This window comes from Notothenia rossii (assembly GCF_949606895.1).
Source record: "Notothenia rossii genome assembly, chromosome: 11".
NCBI lineage: Eukaryota > Metazoa > Chordata > Actinopteri > Perciformes > Nototheniidae > Notothenia > Notothenia rossii.
In genome coordinates this window covers 51,434,404-51,458,114 of record NC_136910.1, presented here as the reverse complement: position 1 = coordinate 51,458,114, position 23,711 = coordinate 51,434,404, and the positions used below count along the sequence as shown (strand labels likewise).

General features: G+C 41.0%; 1 protein-coding gene across 21 annotated transcripts in view; it reads right to left on the bottom strand.

The window, feature by feature from the left end:
• Positions 1-22,427, bottom strand: part of vav2 (vav 2 guanine nucleotide exchange factor) — a 211,064-nt gene extending 188,637 nt beyond the window's left edge. For 14 of the 21 annotated variants that reach the window (XM_079660771.1, XM_079660785.1, XM_079660772.1 and 11 more), the window contains exon 1: positions 21,157-22,427. In XM_079660771.1, coding sequence (XP_079516897.1) covers positions 21,157-21,492 — 336 coding nt within the window. In that variant the 5' untranslated portion in view covers positions 21,493-22,427. The remainder of the gene's footprint in view (positions 1-21,156) is intronic. The other 7 variants (XM_079660774.1, XM_079660775.1, XM_079660787.1 and 4 more) reach the window with 1 other exon arrangement.
• Between the last annotated feature and the right edge of the window lie 1,284 nt (positions 22,428-23,711).

Here is a 23,711-nt window from a genome sequence, read left to right as displayed (position 1 = left end):
ACACATTGACTTCCTTCTTAACCTTAGGCACTCTTATATTGAAATGGTTCAATGGGCACGAACCCTCAGTTGAAAGATTATTAGGCACGCCTAGCTAAAACTAACAGCCCTGTAATAAAACCTATTTTAATCCATTTCCTACTTTCAGTTAGTTTCGCACATACAGTCTATCCATCATGTGTTCAGGAACATTTCCTGCATTAGGTCATATGTGGATTGTATTTCAAGAGAAATCGTTTGGGTAAAATGTCCACCCCAAGACCTAGTAGAATCTGCTACTTGTTAACGGTTAAGCATTCATGTTGATCCTGTCCTGGTTGATTTGCATTATTTAGAAACTTGTGTAATAATTAACACATAACGAGGACATTGGAACCGGACAAAATCAGCTCTGCGTCTCTAAGATCTAATGGAGAGAGCAGCTCAGGAATAATTACCATTAGGCACACATTTTAACATCCGGTGAAACTCTTATTTCTTAGAGGCAACAAAAGCAGCGATTGCTAATCTGGATTTTTTTTAGAACAAATAAGATTCTTACGCATGCTAGCATGTCTCTGATGCTATACTATAAGAAACTCATGCTCACAATGACATGCTTACATGCTATGGTTGAGCAGGTATTCTGTTCAGAATGTTCAACATGTTCCCCATCTTAGTCTGCAGCCAATGGAAATATTGTTAGTTTTGCACATACTTGGTGATAAACCTTTGATTGAATACATCATTCTGGTGAAATCCACCCTCTGAGGAACATGAATGTCTTTACAAAATCCCATGTCAATGTATCAAATAGTTCTAAAGATTTTTGGACCCAAAATATGGGACCAAATCCCAGAAAGAGCCATCTTTTGCATGGCTAAACAAAATAAGGTGTTTACAACATAAAGCTTTGTTTGGGTGCCGCTGGCCACCAGTGTTTAACCTGAGCAGCAAGCTGTTGTCAAAACAGAACAACAACAGAAATCTAATGTGGCTCAAGGACGCCGCGGGACACAGCACCATTTGTGGAGACGAGACAACAGCTCAGAGCTGTTAAAACCACACACACACACACACACACACACACACACACACACACACACACACACACACACACACACACACACACACACACACACACACACACACACACACACACACACACACACACACACACACACACACACACACACACACACACACACACACACACACACACACACACACACACACACACACACACACACACACACACACACACACACACACACACACACACACACACACACCAGTTTGTTCATAATATTGTCATTTACATGGCCAAGTTGTCCAGACATGTAAATTAGCACATGAGATTAAGATGCAGCAGAGCATTGAGACACATTGTTCTAACAGCTATAATTAATTAACTCTCAATCACTATTATTAGATATACAAATGTATGTTTGTCTTTCCTTCACAAAATCCACAGAAAATAACATGTTTCGGGGAGGATTAAGTAGTCAACTACTGTGTTATCCCCAAATAACACGACAGAAGCATGACTGACAGACCCAAGCCCAGAGCAGATTTGTAGTTATCAAATCAAACCAGGTTTCAACACTGCGGCGGATTGCTAAAAGGTTGCCTCCATGATTACACAAATTAAAATCCAGCAGGAGAAAATACATCCGTTCTGCCAGTCAAACAGCCAGTGCCATTCAGCTGTCTGGTTAGAAGTAAGCTCATTTGAGCCAGCGAGGCCTGTAATGATCTCCCAATAGTGTCATCACTCGCGCTGACATTTAAATACAATGAAATACCTAAGAGATGCAATATGTCTGCGTGGATTAACTGGGAGCACTGCTCTAATGGGGGGACATCATCATATGCTATCGAGCGTAGCATGGGAATGGGATGTGTTAGGGAAAAGAAAACACTAACCGAGTTGTTTTTGAGTACTTCATCCTCTGTAGAATGACCCAGACGTTAGCATCACAAGAGCTCCCAGAAAGCAATGGGATTCTTCCAATGTTTTTTGACATAATGCATAAAATAAGATCTGTGGCCAAACTACTTTCATGATACGAACCTGTTTTGTTCAGCAGAATAATGTCCACAAATAAAACCACTTTTACTGTAGTTGACGCACAAATACAATCACCAGATGTAAATAGCTAACGGCATGCTAGAAACAAACTACATTACGGTCAAATTACTTCACGTAACCAATTGCTAAGCGTAGGACGGACTAGCTTTTAGCAGTCTTATATAGAGATGTCCCGATCCGATCACGTGATCGGGGATCGGAGCCGATCACGTGATTTTGAGAAGATTGGAATCGGGAGAAAAAAATTGGGGATTGGGATTTTTTTTTTTTTTTTTTTTTTTTTTTTTAAATACTTTTTTTTAAATTTTGTATTCAATGTTACAAAACAAAAATGACCATGTTCAAGTCTTAAAGTCATCCTGAGGCCTTAGTTTTGGTTTGAAATGACACAACACCATGTATGTGTTGCTTCTTTGGGGCTTGTTTTCATAGACCTGGTTGCTTATTTCTCTCAAATCTGGCAACAGAGTGGGCAGGGCGCAGTCTCTAATTGTAGCAGTAAGCTAACGAGTACTGAAAGCTTTATTTTGTTTTGATCCAATGCTGCACAACTGAACTGATCCAATGCTGCTGTGAAAGAAAGAAGCTATATCCATGTTGGATAGAACATCCAGTTTAAATAAAAAAATAACCTTAAGGGACAACTTGAATGCTTTTTTTCTTTTTTTTCTATTAATGCATTGCATAAAGATCGGATGGGGAAAAATCGGTATCGGCAAATTGTCAAAATCAAATGATCGGAATCGGATCGGAAGCAAAAAAGGTGATCGGGACATCCCTAGTCTTATATAGTCAAAACTTTTCTGATGACACGTAAAAGCTTAAGACATGTGTATGTTTTTAATGTTGTAGAACAAAATAGGACGAGTTTGTAAGCTTGTATTACCCACAGACCTTATTTCAGGCATTTAACAAAAACTAAAATGCTAATTTCCTCTCATTCTTGACCCACTCAAATTGCATTTGAAAAATAAGCTTCATTTCTTTAGAGTGTAGTTTTTCCAACTGCAGGTTTTCATTTCCTCCCCCTATCTTAACCGGAACAGAAAGGACCGAGAGAAAGGAGGTGAGGGGAGAGCTGTTAAGAGAAGAGGAGGTGCATGTGGGAAAGATGAATGTCACCAGACCCTGCAGTTCATCATCTCAGAGGCCTATCTGAGGGTGGCGGTCAGGGAAAACAGATCCCGCACTCCCACCATACTCTGTCAAGGTCAAGTCATATCGGGAAAGCAAGACAGGAATGAGAACAAATGAAAGAGCGCTGCCAGGGGCAAAGACGAGCAGGTCAAACTCAACATTACATTCAGCCCCTCGGCTAAGTGTTAGCCTTGGAAAGTGGAAACAGTCTCACGTTTCGTAATGCTGTTTACCAAAGGCCACGACTTTAGGGAGGAAGGTGAAGACAGCGGAGGGTTTCATAAATTAAAAAGGAAAGGTCTCCTGTCCTGTGAAGGAATCCTGTTGACAATGAGTTAAGGAATACATGGTGGAAAGCAGAGGGGGAGGAAGAGACTTCATTTAAATGGGCGACAAATATGAAGACAAATCGCTACAATTTGTTCTTGAAATGATTTTCAATCTATGTCTGTGTAGTCTACAGTGAATGACACAATGAGAGCAATGAACCAAAACAATACAGATTACCTAGATTATTGATTTCACAAATAATTAAAAACGTTCCCTTTCAAATTGGAATATAAAATGGTAAACCGTTCAGCCCTATTAAGCAATATAGTCTTTTTCTTGTGTTTTTATAATTGCCAGCTCTTGGCTCAACGTACCATAATAAACACGGATTTACCAGCACATTTCTCCACTAAAGCTGAAATGGTAAACTATTTGCACGAGGCTGGGGGGAATCATGTCTTCTCCAACCACCGTGTCTTAACATGGCAGTTACTACAGAGACGCAGGAAAGAAAGGAAACTGAGAAAGACACAGTTGAATGAAAAGGCAAATATAAAAAGTCTTGTAAAAGCAGAAGTTACCCGGCTTTATTCCGCCGTTCTAATTGTGTCTGCAGCACCTGCACTGCATACCCACATGGGATCAATGATGTAGAAATAGCTTGTGTGACATAAGTGTAAGGGAGGTTTATTTCCCAAACCTGCAGCTATAGGTCCTAAAAAGAATGAATATAGTACTTTTTTCTGGCATATTAAAATCCACAGGCGTAGAAAAAGTTGGAATGTAATCTTTAAATGATGGAGGACTAAAGTGAAACACCATTTGAGAAATGAAAATGAACGAGAAACCCAAACCCTGAAGAGACACACATTAATAACTCCACTTGTCAGGATTGAAATGTTGAGAGGAAAATAACACCTTTTACCCCACTCCGAGAAAGAAAATTATACACTTTCCAGCACACAGCAAGCCCCTGACAGCTCCGAAACGCCCACGCATTCTTCTCAGAAACCGGCAAAGTCATGATAAGAATGCAACACATGCGCTGGGTTTGGTAGGATAACAGTGTGGTGTCCAGACTCAGAGTGAGCGCGCTCAGAGCCAAGCATTGTTGGACTGGTCCGAGGTGGGGATGGGTGCGCTCTGAACCCTCTGTTCTGCCTCCAGATGTTTCTTGTTGTCTGGCTGAGTGCGGGGGGAAATAGAGGAGAGGGGATTACACAACTCTTTCTTTTCTTCACTGTCTATCCCGCAGAGTGCTTATGCTAAGCAGGGAGTGGGAGGCCGTGAGTATCCTCAGAAAGTGGAAAGAGGAAACTATGCAGACAGAGAGATTTATCAACTTGTCACTGCTAATTGTGTTTTACTTTGCAACAAGTTTGTTTCGGTTTTATTCTGTGTTGCAGTTGTACAAGCAATGGCTAACTTTCACACATACAGTAGTTCCCAGGAAAATAACAAGGTTACTTCCTGGCATTGCTAGTTGTTTTCACTCTTTCAAACGCACTCAATTAAAGAACATTAAGGTCATGAGTCTATTCACTTATGCCATGGCAAGGTAGGAAAGATGGGGCAAGGGACAATCCGGAAGAAAGCAATACAACATAACTGTCATAAGACTCAACCGAGTAAGACCATTGAAGACGTATGTTATCAAGATAAGATGGACTTTTATTAATCCCTCGTGGGGAAATTGTTTCTCTGCATTTGACCCATCCTAGTGTTAGGAGCAGTGTGCTGCCATTTAGAACGGCGCCCGGGGAGCAGTGTAGGGAACGGTGCCTTGCTCAAGGACACCTCGGTAGCACTTGGTCTTGCCGGGACTTGAACTGGTGACCTTCCAGTTGCCAAGCCAACTCCCTATTGACGTATCATAGATGATAATGGCAGAGGCAGCAGCTGATTGTGTCCGGTTCCAATGTCCTATTATGTGTTCATTATTACACAAGTTTCAAAATAATGCAAATCAACCAGGAAAGGATTGAAATGAATGCTTAACCGTTAACAGGTTGCGGATTCTACTAGGTCTTGGGGTGGACATTTTACCCAAACGATTTCTCTTGAAATCCAATCCACATTTCATTTCATTTGTATTTGTCCCGCTCATGGTACGCAAAACCAAATGTACAATAATTGCCAACAAAACAAGACTCCACCAAAACACCATTGAGCAAAAAGGAGCAGGGAGAAGAAGAAAATCTTAGATGACCTATTGCAGGAAATGTTCCTGAACACATCATGGATATACTGTATGTGTGAAACCAATCAAATTAGACATTTATTAAAATAGGTTTTATTACAGGACTGTTAGTTTTAGCTGTGCCTAATAATCTTTCAACTGAGGGTTCGTGCCCATCAGAGTCTGTACACAACTCTGAGGGGGGGGGGGAGCACGCTCGTGAACTGTCAATGGGGGGGGCGGCGGTGTTATGCATGCCCACTGCGCCTCGCGGGAGCGCGCCACAGCGTAAAGCACTCAGACATTTCAATGATTTGTACGGCAAAGTTAGGTTTGGAAACAATATCATCTCCTTTTTGGCGGGCATGCATAACACCGGAGCCTTGCTGCGGGGAAGCTTTGGCGCTGTTCTGAGTTTGTTCTAATCGGTCAAAATGACGGACTGCTTTCAGATTTTTCCGTCATTGTTATAAAAAAAAAAATCGGTCATAGACGGAAAATATTCGGTTAACGCGACCTCTGATGCCCTTTGATCGCCATTTCAATATAACACTGCCAAAAGGTTAAGAAGGAACTCAATGTGTATTAATGACTCACTATATCTGAGAGTGTAATTAAAGTTGGCTTGTTGCGAGAAGGAAGACAGTGTATCAATAAATGTATTAATTATTGACTCTAACCTAACAACCTGATGAAAGTCCATTTTCAAAATGGAAAAAAACAGGCCTTTTGCCTCAAATTATAGGGTGAAGAAAGTACGAACAGCCTCTTTCTACTTTTATGTGTACAGGTTTGATGACCAAGGCACCAACACGGCGTCAGTAGATCCTTGTGTTGTCACAGTCTTGTGTAGTTAAAGCAAATCTTTGTCTTCTAATGGGGAAAACCAGATGAGTGGTGTATGTCAGTGTGAGGGACATGCTCAATTTCACAGCAAAAAGCTACTAAAAGCTTCCTCTCCATCAGATTCTCTGTGACTCCACCGTCTGTCTGTTCTTTCCCCCTCTTTGTTTTCCCCCCCAGGAGCTTCAGTCATTAATTCTAAATTGTTTAGCTCGTGCGTTCACGCTCCGGTGCTTCCATTATGCTAACACTAAACTGGTGGCAGGTTTACCTTTTTTTTCACTTGCTTTTTTAGATGGGGATTGAGGAAGCTCACCTGTCTTCCTGTAGATGGCACTTATGAGAAATGGGTTTTTAAGAAATATCATCAATCACAGACGAACGGGACAACTGCGTTACAGAAAACTGTGGAGATAGTCCATTTTGTCTGAGGGACAAAAAACACATTTCTTTCCTCACCAGATGAATCATGTCTGAAGTGGTGAGGGTGCTGACAAATGCTGAAACAAAAGCAATTTCAAATGAAAAGGACACATTACATACATCTATTTTATAATCTCATGCCTACTCTAGCTTCCACTATGCTAAATAAACTTCTAGCTAAATTATGTTCATCAAATTTCTACCAATTTGTCTCCAATTGGTTCAATAAAGTGATCAAACCAAGTGTATTTTCGAAAGTTCAAATAGGTCCAGTACCAAATCGGTGACAAAGAAGAGACCCAGTGATACACTCACTGACTGCCATATGAAAGATAGCAGGCCCTCACAGGGTGCTGTAGACAGTAGACTAAATATAAACACCACTACACGTATACAGTTCTGAAGGAATTTGATTCAGTGTTGTAACTTGTTTCGGAGTCATACAACACGTACGTTCTCAGAAATGTCTTTTGTCTGATTTCCCGTGGGCTTCATTTTTTTTTTTACTTTACCTCCCCAAAGCTGTTCCGTCTCATCTTTCCTGTCCACTAGAAAGGTTTTGTTTTAAAAAGCGCTATGAAAATTAAACAGGATAACTTCCGAAGCGGATAAAAGCTTAAAGTAGGTTTTCCTGGCTTTTGTTAACAGTGACAATTACAATTTCATCAGTATGCTAGAGGGCCGTTTCTTTTTCTTTCAGATACATTAATGGGGGGGGGGGGGGGATCTTGGGTTTGCAAGCTGCAGAATACAAATGAAGGTGTGTTAAAGACTGACAAGGTGCTTCTGTTTTCTCTGTATCAGGATAGTCCAGCGGTTAAAGAGTCCAACCTTCAACTGTAAAGTGGAGCCTACTCCCTGCTGACAACACTCTGCCATAGAAAAGTGTCCTTGAGAAAGATACTGGAGCTGGTGGTGTTAACAAGTAAAACCTTTCAATGTGATGGTATGAGATTTTCTAAGTTAATATCAGTCAATGATTCATTTCATGTGTGGGAACCTCGATTAGATAATCAACAAGAGAATTGAATTCACATGCTGACGGTCATACTTTACAGTTCATTAGCCGGGGAGATTATTTGATTAGTTCAACAGAAAACTGCTCTATTATGATTCATTATTGAAGTTAACCGTCAGATGAAAAATTGAAGCACCAGCTTGTGGGATCAGCATTATACTGGCTTTTATTACATTATTTGGTCATTATGTGATGAACACTTTCTCAATTGCTGATCAGACAAAAGCCGTTTGCTGAGATAAACTCCTTGTGATGTATGGAGACTCAGGTTTGCCTTTTACATGTGTAGCACACAGCAATATACTGACCATGCCAGGTACAATTTATCTTACTAGATGTGCTCCAATTGGTTTAATCGAAGGGTGGCTCCTGGGTAGAGCAAGCAGGCAGTACGGCATGATGCAGCACATCAGACATAAAGAATTCCTGAATCTCGTAATCCGTCCAGTCAGACATTTTCATTGCTGTTTTCATGTAAATTAAACCTTTTATTCTTTTAGTTTGGTACATGTTGCAAGGAAATGTCATCGACAAGTACAGCTGCTAGCATTCAATGCCCCAGATAGTGAGTGGCTGCTTTCTCACATGGGTTCAATCGGACAATTTGAGGACTAGGGAGCTGACAGGATAACATTTGTGTGATGTACAGTCTGAATGATTTGCATTCTTATAAACCATTGTATGCGTAATGTCTAGATAATGTCAGGTTTGAAGTGCATGTGTGAAAAGATCTCATTGAAGAAATTGTCAACTCTCTGATCAATTCAGCACAGCCGGTAAATTGTATGATAATGTATTTATTTTAAAAACGGAATTATTGTAATACATTTGAAGATAATATGAACACATTTGGTTTGAATACAGTGTCTAATATTGTAACAGGAAACCAAGACTACAACTGGGGAGGGTTTAAATTACAAATCACAGATCAGCGCACCCCGACAGAAAGGTGGAGGATGAGGAAATGATCTCTTCCGCCCTTACAACCCCCGACACACTGCTCCACTTTGTTTGCATGGTTAACAAGAGCCTGAGCCGTGGAGAAGATCAATAAGCACTGGCCTTGTATGGGACTGAGTCTAACGTTGCAACCCTACCTCTGAGCCCCTCCTATGCCACAGCCAATTATGTGATGTGATCAATATGCGTCGGTAATTGGATATTGGCGCTTCTTGTGACAATTCTGTGGCAACGTCCTTAAAAATCCATGGCTAGTGCATCGTATACACACTGCTCCTATACTTAGCTGCCACCGGGCAGTGCGTCATAAGGGTCTATGTTATCTGTTTCCTTTGGCAAAGAGATGGAGACAATATAAAGCTGTTTATCTTTCACCCCAGTGTGTGTGTGTGTGTGTGTGTGTGTGTGTGTGTGTGTGTGTGTGTGTGTGTGTGTGTGTGTGTGTGTGTGTGTGTGTGTGTGTGTGTGTGTGTGTGTGTGTGTGTGTGTGTGTGTGTGTGTGTGTGTGTGTGTGTGTGTGTGTGTGTGTGTGTGTGTGTGTGTACAGCTGGGGTTGGAGGTGTCCATGGGGGAGGAAGCTACTGCGCCTCTCCCCGGAGCGCAATCCAGATCCTAATCTGATATGTACCGCAGGAAGCAGCCACAATCAGTCCTCCACCACAACAACTCAAATTAGACTCCCGGCAACAGCGATGTTCTGACAACAGCACACCGTGTCACCACCAAAGTGTCATCACCGAAAGTCGTGGATGAAGATAGATGCTAGTCAAGGAAATGGGAAGGTAAACGGACTGCTCATTACGAATGAGAAGGACCAAAACAATGAAAAAGCTATAAAATTAAAAGCTCTTCAGTGGTTTGGTTTGAGAGGAACTGCAGGGGAGAGCTTCAGCCATCTGGCTCGCCGCTACATGGGACCGAGGCCCCTGCTTTCCCATCTCTCTGTGGAGCGATGGTGCCCAGCCGAGCATGGCTGGCTCCAGAAAGGTTCAGGCGCCATTCCACTGCATGGCCATGCTAATCACCCCCAACAACCGCTATGCAGATGGAGCCTCTTTAGAAATCAGACGGCGTCCATAAGGCACCGTGATCCCTTTGTCCATCTCTAGTGGGATGGCAGAACTGGCAGCATGTTGTCATGGCAGATCACTTTCCTCAATGTGTTATGTGTCCGCCCCCCCGAGAATAGTTAGGTAAGGCAATTATGAGACAAGGATGCCAAAAGAATGAGCCCTGGATGGTTTTTACACTACCCTAAATCCTAACACTAAAAAAACAGAACACTCGTCACTCTTTAAAGTAAAATGCTCTTTGCTGTATTAGCTGACATCACTTCAATTCTCCCTTTGGCTTGGAAACAGTAGGTCAACTCGGAGTTCCCCTCAAAAACTCTGTGCTCGCATTTCTCACTAACAGCGTTCCCTGAGGAATGCTGGGAGAAGAAGGAGGAAAGCATCAGATGAATGGTCCACAGGCTTTAGGAGGGGGAGTGATATTTAAATAAATGATAAACTACGTGGCCCTGGTTTTCAGCACATAAACAGCTGAGTCACTTTCCAGCCACTGTAGAATAACAAATGAAAAAGGTGAGAAGATACTTAACAATATGATGAATTGCAATGTGCTTTAAGAAACACTTTATCTGCCACAGCTGTAATTAGATGTTTAATTATACAAATCTCCTCATTTGCAAGCTATTCAGGAGTGAGACGTTCATTCCATTTCGCCTGGTCCCAAATGGATTTCTTACCATCACATGCTGGCAAGAAAAATGTTGCAACTTGTACGGAATTATAATCCTGTTTATAGGATAATTGTTGTCAATATAGACATTTTAGAGTTCTTAAATATGATAATGATATATGAGACGATATAAAATATCCCCCCCAGAGTCGGGTACCCGACGGGTGACCCGCAAAAAAAGTGATTCGCAGGGTTATGGCTAGAAAGGATCCGTCTTGTGTAAATATGACGTCACGTTCTCGTTGTAACTCTCGTTGTAATCGGAGCGGCTCGGAAACACATCTACAGCAGTAACATTCAACATACACATTATTAATAGAGAAACATCAGACATAATAGTAAAAACACTGAAAGGGAACATTTTATTGCACCAGAAGCTATCTTAGGACTTTTACTGCGACAACGTTGACTTGCCTGTGAATAAAAAATAAACCATGGTGTTGGTGATCTTCAGTGTTGTCATTCTTCTTTGAACAGCAAGACTGCTTACACCCTATTTCAACAATCAAACTCCCTGTAATTTACATAATTAATAAATAGTTTAGCTTCTCACCATCATTTGCTGTGGCCCACTGATGTTAACGATCGTAACTGAAAGAAATTATGAACCTGAAAATGAGCATAGTAGGGCCCCTTTAATACATGGTAACTTCCCCTCAGCTAGAGGAAGTGGTGATTTTACAACTCAAACCTTGATTGTTCTGTGGCAGAACTACAGCCTGAATGGAAACTTCACGGTTAACGTGAGCCACATTCGAAGCGGGGCCTGTGCAGCCGAGTGCTCACTGCTTGCATTTGGATGCGGACCATTTGGACTGTTATGTCATGGGAGGAAAGAGTTAAGCTGTCCACCAATCTAGGGTCAGGGATTTAAAACCCCACCAAAAAGATCAAAAGTCACCAGTTAAGCTGTAGGAACTAAATTACTTAGCATTTAATCATTATTATTCAATGATTATTAAATCATTTATCGGATTTACTGATTCATTATCCATGCTTGAATCTGCATTTACATTTATCTGTTTAATTATTGACTTTTTTAAATTTATTTCAATATTGGTTTATTCACAATGTTTTGAATACGTAAAGGAAATTGAAGTTTACATAGAGCACATGCAAATTAACCAAATATTTACTACGTGTGGAGAGAGGGAAGTAGTAAAAGAGGCTTCTTTTGGTTCACTTTTTGTTTCGTTATCCCAGCACTAACAGCATTACAGCATTGGATGTGTGAACATTCATTTGCACTTAATGAATATCGACCTCAACTATATGAGATTCATTCAACTGCTGAATTATACAGCAAGTACTTAACTGTTTTCCTATTTATGTGCTTTGAATTCTCTGCAAGCTGTATGCCTTCACCGCCTCATAGCCATAAGCCTTTTGCAGATTTGGAGATGTTATCTCACTAATTAATCTGAATGTATCTTTCAAATCATTGATAACATAACATGCGTTGACTGGAAATAGAAATAAAAGTCATAACATAATCAAGTGCGTTTTCCCCTTTGTATCGATTAAATGATAACTATATGTATTTATTAGCTTGATGGGCTGGTGGGGATGAGATGTTAACTACCGCTTCATTACATATTAACAGCTACATGTGATGGAGTAAGGAAATAATAAACAGAAATGGAGAATAAAGTCCAACATAATATCAATTAACTCGGGAGGTGCTTTTGCTCGAGCCACATTTCCTTGTTCCTTGATATAGTAACCAGGAACAAGGAAGAAAGAAGGCTACATTTGGTTAATTCTATTGAACTTTGTTCCACGGTTCAATCCTTATCTCCTTTTTTGGAAAAAGGCTTTTATGCAAGCACTCATCTCCTCTCTTCATGTTTATGGGACGAATATGATTTCTACTTAAGTGGCTTAATGGCTTTGTTTGTCTTTGCAAATATTTCTGGCCATTTGCTACAACGGTTATATTGTTTCTACATTACATAAATAGAATACAATAATGGTTCCAGTTCCTCAAATGTCATGATGTACTCCTAGTGAGTAATGGTGCTGTATTTTCAAATGTGTTCAACTCTTTTAAAAGATTTGAATGCATACATGGGAGATTGTAGAAGGTGAGGGTAAGAGTTTGTCAGGAAGCACTAACATCATTCCTTTAAATTTGCCTTTTTTGGAAAATTATTGGAAGAGTAAAAAAATATATTTAAACCTTTTTGCACGCTAAATATTTTCTGATGCTGAATGTCATACAACCACTACAGTGTGAAAGCAAGCTCCACAGAGGCAAAAACAACCTTTCAACACAACTAAGCCGTTTTAACAACGCGTTTGGTGAAACATTTTAGACATTAAGGGTCTTTAAGTGTTCTGATTATAGATCTGACACATGAGCTCCATGAATACTGCCTTATCGGCTCGCTACCTTGATTCTTGTTCGACCTGTAAGTTGTTTTGGTATGCTATCGAGAAAGATTCCCAATGCTCTGTTCTGTGGGCTAAGGATACCAAATATTTGCAAAGGTATTTCACTGGACCAACATACCTCTTTTTCTATGTATTCTTTTCAAATCTGTTATTGATTTGGCCCTGCAGGGATTCCTCTCTTTGAATCTTTCCCCGCATTTCTCTTTGTGTCTTCAGGGGAGAATGCAAGGGAAAATGAAAGTGAGTGAAATATGGATGAGTGTTGGCATGTCCCCACAGATTAACTTTGTTCTAGGAAGATACATTCTTATTCAGCGTACAAGAAAGTGCCATAACTTAAACAGAGGCAGCAGGGCAGAAGCACCTGACCCCTTCACAGTAGTAGTATTTATTTTTAAGCCAAGTGGACGCCAAGACTGTCCTTCAACTTCACAAAGTTCAACCTCCCTGCTGTTGCAGAACATCCACATCCGCCCTAATGAGGTGACCTTGAACAGGATACCACTGCGGGAATTCTGCTCCTAACTCATCCATGCAACCTTACCTCAGCGTGAAAAGAAGTATGATCCCCTACAGATCAATACATTGCCCTGCCCTCTGACTTATCCCCTGTGATATAGGGGAATATCATCTGTTCACATACTGATTTTTACAATATTCTTTCCTGTGGCAATCTGTGGATTGGCTTTGCTAACAAGGTTCAATATTGGTCAACTACAGATGGTGCGACCGACAGCACTAAAAAAACAGGGTCATATGGCCACACTATTTGTCAACAAACCCCAGATTTAGTTTTCTGATCCAACACACACAAACAAATTCAAGATAGCACAGCAGGGTCAATGTTGATGTTGATATTGGTTGTTAATCTTAACTTTTATTCAAAAATGTTCTTCTAAACTAGTTTGGTAACTCATTCATGAAAGGGAAGTTAATACAGAGTTAATGTACAATATACTGTTTATTGAAACGTGTCTTCAGTTTTGAGTTAAGTAGAGCCAACTGAACACATTTCTTCCTGTGACACTGGCAGTTTACGACAATGGCTTTTTCCATCCCCCAAGAAATGACTCATGTGTTTTGGGTCGGTTTTGGAAATGTCCAAACGCGAGCCAAAATCAAAAGTGAGAGTTGAAATTATATGTTGTGACTTTAGGAGTAGGGTAGGCTCACTCGAAAGGTTAGAAACCCCCTTCGTCTAGACCCATTCCCTCCTTGTCAATCCCATTCGCTTCCGGTGGGAGCGCCCCAGCTGTGCGACCCGGGACGTGTCCCTAACGAGCTCCATTAGCCGTATTACCTGCATCCGGCGTGTGCTCGAGGTCAGGGGGTCAGCGCTAGACCAAACGCTGAGATTAAATTACCCCTGAGGGAGGTCAGGGTGGGTGTTTGTCTACAGTAGTCCTCCGCCCTCTCCCCACAAAAGAGATTTCAGATAGTAGGTGGGCTGGCATTTACCATGTCGTTTTTCTGGTTCGTACACTCTTCCTGATCTTAGTTCAAACGCTGCAGAGCCATTTAAACCATGATGTCATTGTTCAGAGGCACAATAGATGGATGCAGGGTTGAGCCTGGAAGTATTCCTACGGGTCTGGGGTAATGCTTCCATTGAGAATGATGTGCTATATACTTAAAACTATTACTATTATTATTTTATCGTTATTATTACGTCGAACAGCCTTTGGCTCCTTAAATATATATGAATGAACACATTAAAACATAACAATTAATTAGATGAATAATATATCATTTAAATGATGTATGAGTCATGGACTAAATGGGGTCTGTTTTCTCCTCCGTCAGCACTTTGTTCAAACCACCATAGGTTTCTATGCGGCTTATGGTTTGGGTTTTATACCAAATATTCCACATATGATGAACAGTAAAAGATGCAGGTCTTGGCTTAAAACTTTCAAAGTTTACGTTTCTGTAAGTTGCTGCCTTTGGTTATGAGCATGGCCTAGAGAGAACTGTGAGTATTCTATAATTAGACTTTGATAAAGAGACAGTAACATACTGTGATTCAAGCAGCGGTCTTAATGCAGAATTCATAAAGTGATATACTGGCAGTCGACTGAATGAGAAATAAGTGAATATAAACACTCCTTGAGTAAATCCAGAGACAACACAACGTGTCTTTCTGTCAATTACTGTCCATTATTTGTATAAAGACAATATTTAAATCTGCTTTAATGAAGGCTTTTAACTACAACCATAGGTTTTTGTTGTAGGAACGGTTTTGCAAATTGCAAAATAACAGAATAGTGCTAAAAAATGCAGCTCTATAGCAATCCTTGTAGTCTCTTTATTTTGGTTTTATAAACAGTTACTGAGCGGTTGAGTCTTTCCTGTCTCAAAACCCGTTTCCAAGCAGAAACAGGTACAGGTTTTCTACAAACAAGCTGTGGTAAACCTACTGTAGTCTACCTGCCCAGTATCAAGCAGGCAAAACAAGTTAGCCAACGATGCAAAACTCAATGCAATGCCTATGGGCCAGAAACTTCATTAGTAATAGAATAACAGTTATTCAAACAGTTATTTCTTACTGTACACACCACAGAGATGATTGTTTTATTATGACGTTAATACAGATAAATCCAATAATTGCTTTCTGCTCAAAACTACCTTGTGTGGATTTGAACGTTTCTGGACACGACTAAACAGTGACTAAATAAGCCGGTTCTGAGGTTTATTGTGTGTGTGACATGACACTCGCAAGGGTGGAATAAAGCTTTGTAAATCAAAGCCCTGAATTGGCCCTGGTTTACAACTACGTATATAGCCATTGTCCAAGTAGGAATAGCAGAATAAAACATGAATAAAATGAATATGAGTTGGTGAAGCTTGCCAGCAGCAGCCAATATTCCAGGTGGGAGTCGGACAAAAGAAGAAGCTCAATTACTGTGAGTGGGAGCAGCAGGCTGCGTGAGACCTGGAGTCCTGTGGAGCTCTGAGAAGCTCCAGGAGACCTCTGGGCTCAGAACGCAACAGTCTGAGCAGTACTGCAACATCTCACACTTACAAACACACACAAAAGCTCAGCACTCACATACATACATACATATCTGCCTGAGTCATCCCAAAGGCATTTGCAACCACCTCACCAAAAAGGAAAAAAAAAAAGAAACACAGCAGAACACACAAAGGGCTTGAGAGAGCTCAGCTCAGTCTTGTCTCTCTCTCAGACGCAGCCCGAGGCGTTGGATTCTGGATGTGTACACTTTGAGCTCGAGAGCACCGCTGCTCATTAAGGATCCGTTTACAGCCTTGGAGGTACAAATGCAAAGCCTCTTTAAATACACAGACAGGGATTTATTTGACCACCTAAATGAAGGTCGGCTTGACAGCTTCCTAGCAGAGAGGTACTTCGCCTCCTCCCATTGTTACAATAAAGCAGATACATGTGAACTCGCAGAAAACTACTTCTCACCATTGTCAAAACGCACACACAAAAACAAAATATGCATATGTTTAAACCTACTTGTTTCTCCTCTGGTGGGCAATGTTTAGTTTGCTACAGGTAAAGGACAAAATCTGCTTGTCTTTTAAATGTAGCATGCTTAGTTTGGATGTTAACTAACCCCGACATATTATCTGTTAACTAGAATTGTTGAGTGGTTTATCATTTACTTCATGAATATCACAATGAACTGTGGATGCATAAAAAGGACATTTCCCTTTTCAGCCACTTGAATGCACATTTCCATCCGTTATTTATTCAGGGGAGGTTCTGCTGAGTGCTGATTTTGCAGCGTCCTTCCTCATTTCTATGCCCTTATTAAACACAATTGCACACCTGCAAGTCAAGCAGAGACTTCACGGAGTCACCTTTCAGCTTCGCTCAAGTGGGCACTAATCACGTTTGCTTCTTGTTCAAGGGTACGATGGATGTCTTTTTTTTTTAACTGGTATCACTTCTTAATTGCATCTGTTGAAGAGGTAATGAATTTGTTTGAATTCTGATCTTTTCTATTCTCAGTTACAGGTGCCCATCTTTTAAATCCATCTGTTGAACACCACACCAGGGGGTTGGATCTATCCCAGCATGCCCTAGACAAACACTCACATTCGCACATATGAGCAATTCATGGGCTTTTTTCAGCTAACCTGCATACCTTTCAACCGCAGGAGGAAACCTGAGCAGCTAGAAAGAATCCCTCTAGGGCAAACATTTACTTTACTTATAATGTCAGTTAACTGGAATCCTACTCAAGAGATTACAGATTTAAAAGACTTGTTTTGTCCCACGAACTCTCTGAAACAAACCAAAAGGTTAGTGTGAAATATAAGAAAAACTGAGAAGAAATGGACATTTTCAAATTTGAGACAGGTGTACGTTTATTATTTAATATCAACTGTAGTTAGTTATTTTGCTGTTAATAACTTAGCACTAAAACCATGTGGACATCAGAACTAAATCAACATTTAAAGCCCCCTTATCTGTGTTTGAACCGGTTTGAACCCATGACCTCGTTGAGCCACTATGCTGGCCAGGTACAGGTATGACAAATCAAACAACTCCGTTACAGTCTCAAACTACTTGCCAATGTCAAAACATCAACCCCAAAATGTCAAATTATACAATGTATTGCCAAAAAAGCTTTGTGTTGCAGGTACACACAACATTTGGCAATACAATCGCAGTTTCATTGACTGTTCAGATGCCATCTTATGAATCCTTTCATCCAAAACAGTGCAGTAACAATACAGTGTGACCTCAGTGTTGCTATGCCACTTCCCTCTGAGCTCTGCAGAATGCTCCATAGCACAATGTTCATGCACTGGAGGACAAACTGGGATCAATGCCAGCTATGTTTAAATTGGGATTAGACTCTGCTAACAGCAGCAACTGAAAAGCATTAGTGGTTCAGAAGATTTAAGTAGAAGCACATCCGTTTTGACTGAATGTTTGTCTTTCACCAAAAGGCCCATTCTGATGCAGGTCACACAACAGCATTATATTCTAAATCAACAGCTACTCTCAGAGTCTAACGCATTTAAGGGTACCACGACTTAGTGTTTACCGGCGAGGCTTATTCAAGACAAAGGGCACGTGACGTCAAGGCAAACTAACACAACATGCTACAACTTTGATACAAAAAGAAAACATGTTGAGTCATTTACAAAATATATAATTTTATATTCCCTAAGTTGGATACACTCTGTTGCTAGGGAGTGAGAGGCAGGCTCTGCATGAAAAGCCACACAAGTCAGTCATTTTTCATTACTATCATCAGCAGAAAGGATGACAAGAAATAGGTACTTTGTCTTTGAAAATGCATGTAATCAACTCGTAAAATATGTATGTTTACCCAAAGGAAAAACATTTCCAGCTCTATATAATTATTAGTTTCAGGTCTCTTTTGTTTTTTATGGTTCCATTTCTTATTTGGTAGACTGTCTATGTAGAAAGTCAGTGTACGTGAGCTCACTAAACAGAGAGAAAAAGACCACTCACTCATAAAGTCATTACACAGCATAAAAAAGAGACAGGTAATATCCATACCCATAAAATAATCATAAAAGGATAAAACAAATGGGTAAAATAAAACCCAACTCGTGAGATAAAACACTAGCGCCTGTAGAGAAATTAGCAGAAACATCAAACGAGCCCAGTAGATAAAAAGCATGAAAAGCTTCTGCTCTAGAGCATAGCTGTGTAACCTGCAGAGTGGCCTGTGGAGCGAAGACTGTAGATTTAGAAAGTCAAACAGCCTCAGGAAGTGTGTGTTTCTAGAACCTGGAATTTTCTGGGCTTAATTGAACAAGGGAGGAACTTAAAGTAGTTGTTAGCTAGGTCAGAGGGGTCCCTAAGAACTTTAGGACCCTTTATTGGTAGTCTAGCTACAGATTTCCCCAAGGGGTGGGAGATCACTTCCAATAATGCGGACGAATACTCGCCACTTCTCAGCTGACAAGCCATATTGCATAGGTAAGGATGTTGTTCCCTGCTTCTCCTTAAAACGGCATGCCTATATTTTTCAAATGTCTTCAAAAAAGTAAGTCTAATGCGCTTCAGAGTCTCCATTCGGTTAAGCCACTGACTCTGGGTGTTACGACACACACACGCTGACCTTTCTCCTATCATAAATCACACGCTGCTGTTCTGCTGCCAGGATTTTGTTTAACCCAATTTGTCACCGAGGACACCCCCTTCCACTCTAGCTGCGGATCCGCACAGTGGGACCGAGGAGCGTGGGATTAGTGGGCGGATCAAAGTGTGCCATCCAGTCCTCTCTCTCGCCTTGTAATCGTGGAAGTCAGCAGCCCCTGGAGCTGATGATGGTAACCAGGCAAAGAGAGGAAGATGGACTAGAGGCAGGCGCTGAAACATTTATCAACCACTGATTCATCTATGAAATATATTTTAAGCATTAAGTCTGCGAAAGTAGGAAGCCGAACCACAACGTGAAGACTTGCATTTGAAAAAGTAGAAACGGGAGTGTATTTGACCTTTTGTTTGGAACATGACTTCATTAACATGCAATCCCCCTTTTTTAGAGAAGAAACCCAGAATTGAAAGGCAGAAATAAATGTCTATTATTCTTGAACCTGTTCATTTACAACCATGATCCTGATGTCTTCGTAAAGGTTAACTCTACTGAGCGAAATATCAGTCAGAAGTCACAATTAGTCGAAATGATACGGAACTGCATTTACCTAAACACCAAAAGTATTGTGTTTTACTTGTCTATGACAAATAACTTCCTTTTTCTACCGTTGTGGTTTGAAAAGCGATTATCAAAAGCTGTTCTGGATTCATTCCGGTTGACTCGTTCATGTTTTACTTCTTGAAAGGTTAAGGAAAAGCAAGCTATAGTTCCAAAAGCAGGCAGCACACACTGAAAGGCAGTCAGACAGACACGATCAACTCACACATTATTATGACAGAAACAGGTCACGGAAGGTGTGCCAAGAAATATCAGACAAACGTGCTGTCTGAGGGCAATTGCTGTGGTGTGATCGCTGTTTTGACAATAAGAAAAAAACGTAATCATTCAGTATGCAGGCATCCCTGATCTGACAACCCCCAGGCTCCTCATCATACAGTAATAAAGGCTTGGCGGTGCTTCAGAGCACACTTCAGGGTGAATACAAAGTCAATAGGAACCTTTGCCACAGCACACTTTACTCTGCTGCTGTGGTCATGTAAACTTCCAGTGGCACCCAACACTTCCTCATATCGGCTTTGGGGAATATGAATGAGCTCAAGCGTAGGGGGGGCTTCATAGTCTGAGGCGAGTGACATCTACGACCCAAACCTCTAATCTTACCACCATGTCCACTTGTGTTTTGTTTGAGCCATACTATATACCAAGATTCATCTTTGACTGTCTCTGCAAAGGACTCAAATCGTTTATTTAGCCTTTTCACTGCCACCCTTTTGTTATATGACTCAATTTCAAATAAAGAAGACTGGAAACGAAATATTTGACGAATTATTTCGTGTGACGTATTAATTTTTTTTTTTTTTTAAAAGGTCACAAAAAGTAAAAACAGAGTATTATATTTTTTCTGAGTGCTGGATTATATTCATGTATCACTTTATAATCTAAATGTGATGTTTTAGCTGTCAAAGCAATGCCACAACAAACTCATTTCAGTGACACATTTCATTGTCCCAGTTATGCAATGCAAAATGTGCTGAACCACAGACAGCATATCGACTTATAACATGAAACAACAAACCATCAAAACATAGATCTAGAGACATGATCAAGTTTGGGTTTGGCAGAAGCAAACCACCACCTGTGTGCAGGTATGGCATGCTTCACCTGTGCAAACCTGATCAGGCCCTGCATGTGTTAAAACAGCGAACATCTGTTACACTGCTGTATTATCACATGTATTCTGAGGCTCTCGACTGGGCTGGGGCGAAGAAGGGGGCTTGTTGTGACAGGAAAGGATTACGATCTGTGGACCAACCATAAGTGTGGAAAATCCAAACATAAGATGCTGTTAAAAATCTCATTGAGCTCTCCAATCAATGCATGGAACATGTCAGCAATCCCAAGGTGTGAATGAGCAATGTACAAGATTGTGCGTGTACAGTCACCAAACAAAGCCTGGAGGTGTGAAATCAAACAGCCCCATCCCCATGTTGGTTTGACAACTCACCTGTGACATCTGGGGTCTGAAATTGATCTCCTTCAGGTCCACTGATCCCGGGGAGAGGTTGTGCAACATCTGGCACAGCAGCACCCCGTCTCGCAGGGCCTGTGCCAAGTCGAAGACGGCCGCCGAGGGCCACACGACCCGGTGGTTGGGGGGCAGGACCTTGCAGTCTATCAACCACCGCCCGCATTGTCTCCACTCCTCCATAGCGGCTCCGGAGACTCCACTCAAAGTAACCGAGTCCTCCAGCGGGTTCACAGCGGGCTCAAAACGGTCACTCACGGCGAACAAACAGGCACTACTGTCACCTCCCCTACCTGCACCGGGCGTCCTAATCATTCACTCTCTACAGCTCTATAAATCAGGCTATTTCGCAACTGTATGTCACCGCGCTAGATCCCCATTCCAGACGCATGTCAGCTCTCCTGTCTCCACAACATGGAAATGAAGGCTTGGGGAAAATAATAATCCAATTCCGCGGATGTGACCAGATAAAAGAGAAGTGCTATGGGAATTTTCTCCTCTTCATTCTTAAAAAGTTTGCTTCGCATATCCAATCCAAAAAGGTGAGAGTGGAGGGTTACAGTAGTGCTAATGAAACAGCTGGGTACAGCGGTTTGTCATATATCTACTTCACGAGGGGCTCACATTTCAGAGAAGCAAACAGCACAGCCTACTACTATACAATGTAGGGGGAAAAAGCAAGTAGTTGACTAACTGAAAGCCCGGAGTCCCCTACCTACCTACTGCATTTGCATTTAACGTTCCCAATGAAGCCAAAAACATGAACTTCCCGTAATTTCCATAGCAAACAATGAAGAAAACAGAGCAGTCTTTCCTCAGCGTAGGGATAACCCTTGTTCCATACAGTCCAAACAACGCACCGCAGGGGGGGGGAATCAATGTTTACATTTATCCGGTTAATGTGATTTTGTTTGCCGCCTTTCTGCACGCCCAAAACAGCGTCACCCGTGCGTACAGCTCGGTTTGTATGTGATTTTTGCCTCCCTTCCGCTCGTGTCCTCTCTCCCCCGTCTCCCTCTCCCTCTCCTCGCTTCCTCTCTCGGACGGGGATGTTTAGCGGTCCCAACTCCAGGCACGAGCCGCACTGAAAGCTTCTAGAAGTCTCACGCGGGGTCCACCCAGGTGGTTTAATGAGCTTGCGCGCGCTTATTATCCCGTGCGAGGGAAACAGTTGAATAGTGTCCACACTTTCGTTAAAGTGGCTTCCACACTCAGAGAATGTGAGTTTCAGGGAATATTTGTGGGACTGAGAGCTGAGAGGATGCGCCCTCTGACGGAGGAAGCGCAAACTGCGACTGACACAAGAGGATTAAAGGGACAGTTCCATACAAAAAGGGTTATTGACTGTTACCATGTAGTTTATTTTGATGGAAAGAAGTGAATTGTTTTATCTGCCCAATTTGAAGTGAATTATTGTGAGTATTCAACAACTAAATGCGCAGTCCACCATGTCCAATTTACGGTAGTTCATTTGTCATATAGTAATACTTATATGTTGTCGTAATCCTAATGTAAAACCTTTATTTGTCCAACAGTTTTGAAATTAAAGGGGATGGTGCAGATAGAAGGCAGACCTAAAATGAGAAGTCAGCAAATGTGAAAACAATTAAATTACAACATTACAAATGAATTAAAACGAGTACAGCATTTTTTAACAAAAAGGTAGAGTCGTGGGCATTTACTCTGAATTGCATTATGGGAAATGTAGTATCCACTGTTTATGGAGCTTGACCCATCCATGCCAACACAAACTCTCAGGTGTATAAAACCCTACTCATAATACACTATACACAAGCTATAATGAGAACATTTAATGTATTTCCATGAGTCAGTGATATTCAACATGAGTCAATTAACCTTTATTTTAATCAAGTTACAATTTGAATTCTCACCACACCTATTTATTCATAATGTTAATGGGTGGGTTTAGTTTGTGAGGTTAAACGTTTAATACTATAAAAACACCCCACTCAAACCATAATTACCATGGTTGGAAATGCACTGAAAAATGTTTGGCTTGTCATGACTTATTTCATTATACCTGTACTTTTTGGGGACGACATAAAGCCTGAACCAACACGTTGTTAATGATGTATTTCCTTATTAATCTTGAATCTCTTTTTTTCTTTTCCCCATGTTTCTCATCTTTATTAGATTTCCCAATGTCATTCCTTGTTAGTAAAATAATCAAAATTCTTCAATTAATCACTTAATTGACACTAAAAACAATATGCCACCTGTTTCTTGTTAAACCCTCTTTGTCATGTCTCATTACCTCCTCAGCTCAGTCATAATCATCTCTTCCCACCTTCACATTTCCACAGGGACGTACCAAATGTGGCTTAATTTATCGCTGGGCATAAAATAGAGCAGCGCATCAAAGTCTGATGTTCTGAGCTTCTCCTTTCTTTTATCTTTTTAATGATTGAAAATATATGAAGACTATATGTACAAGTGGACTCATTGAAATTATAGAAGATTATGGCTTTAGGGAAACAACGTTCAGTTGTTCACAGCCAAACACTGTGCACTCT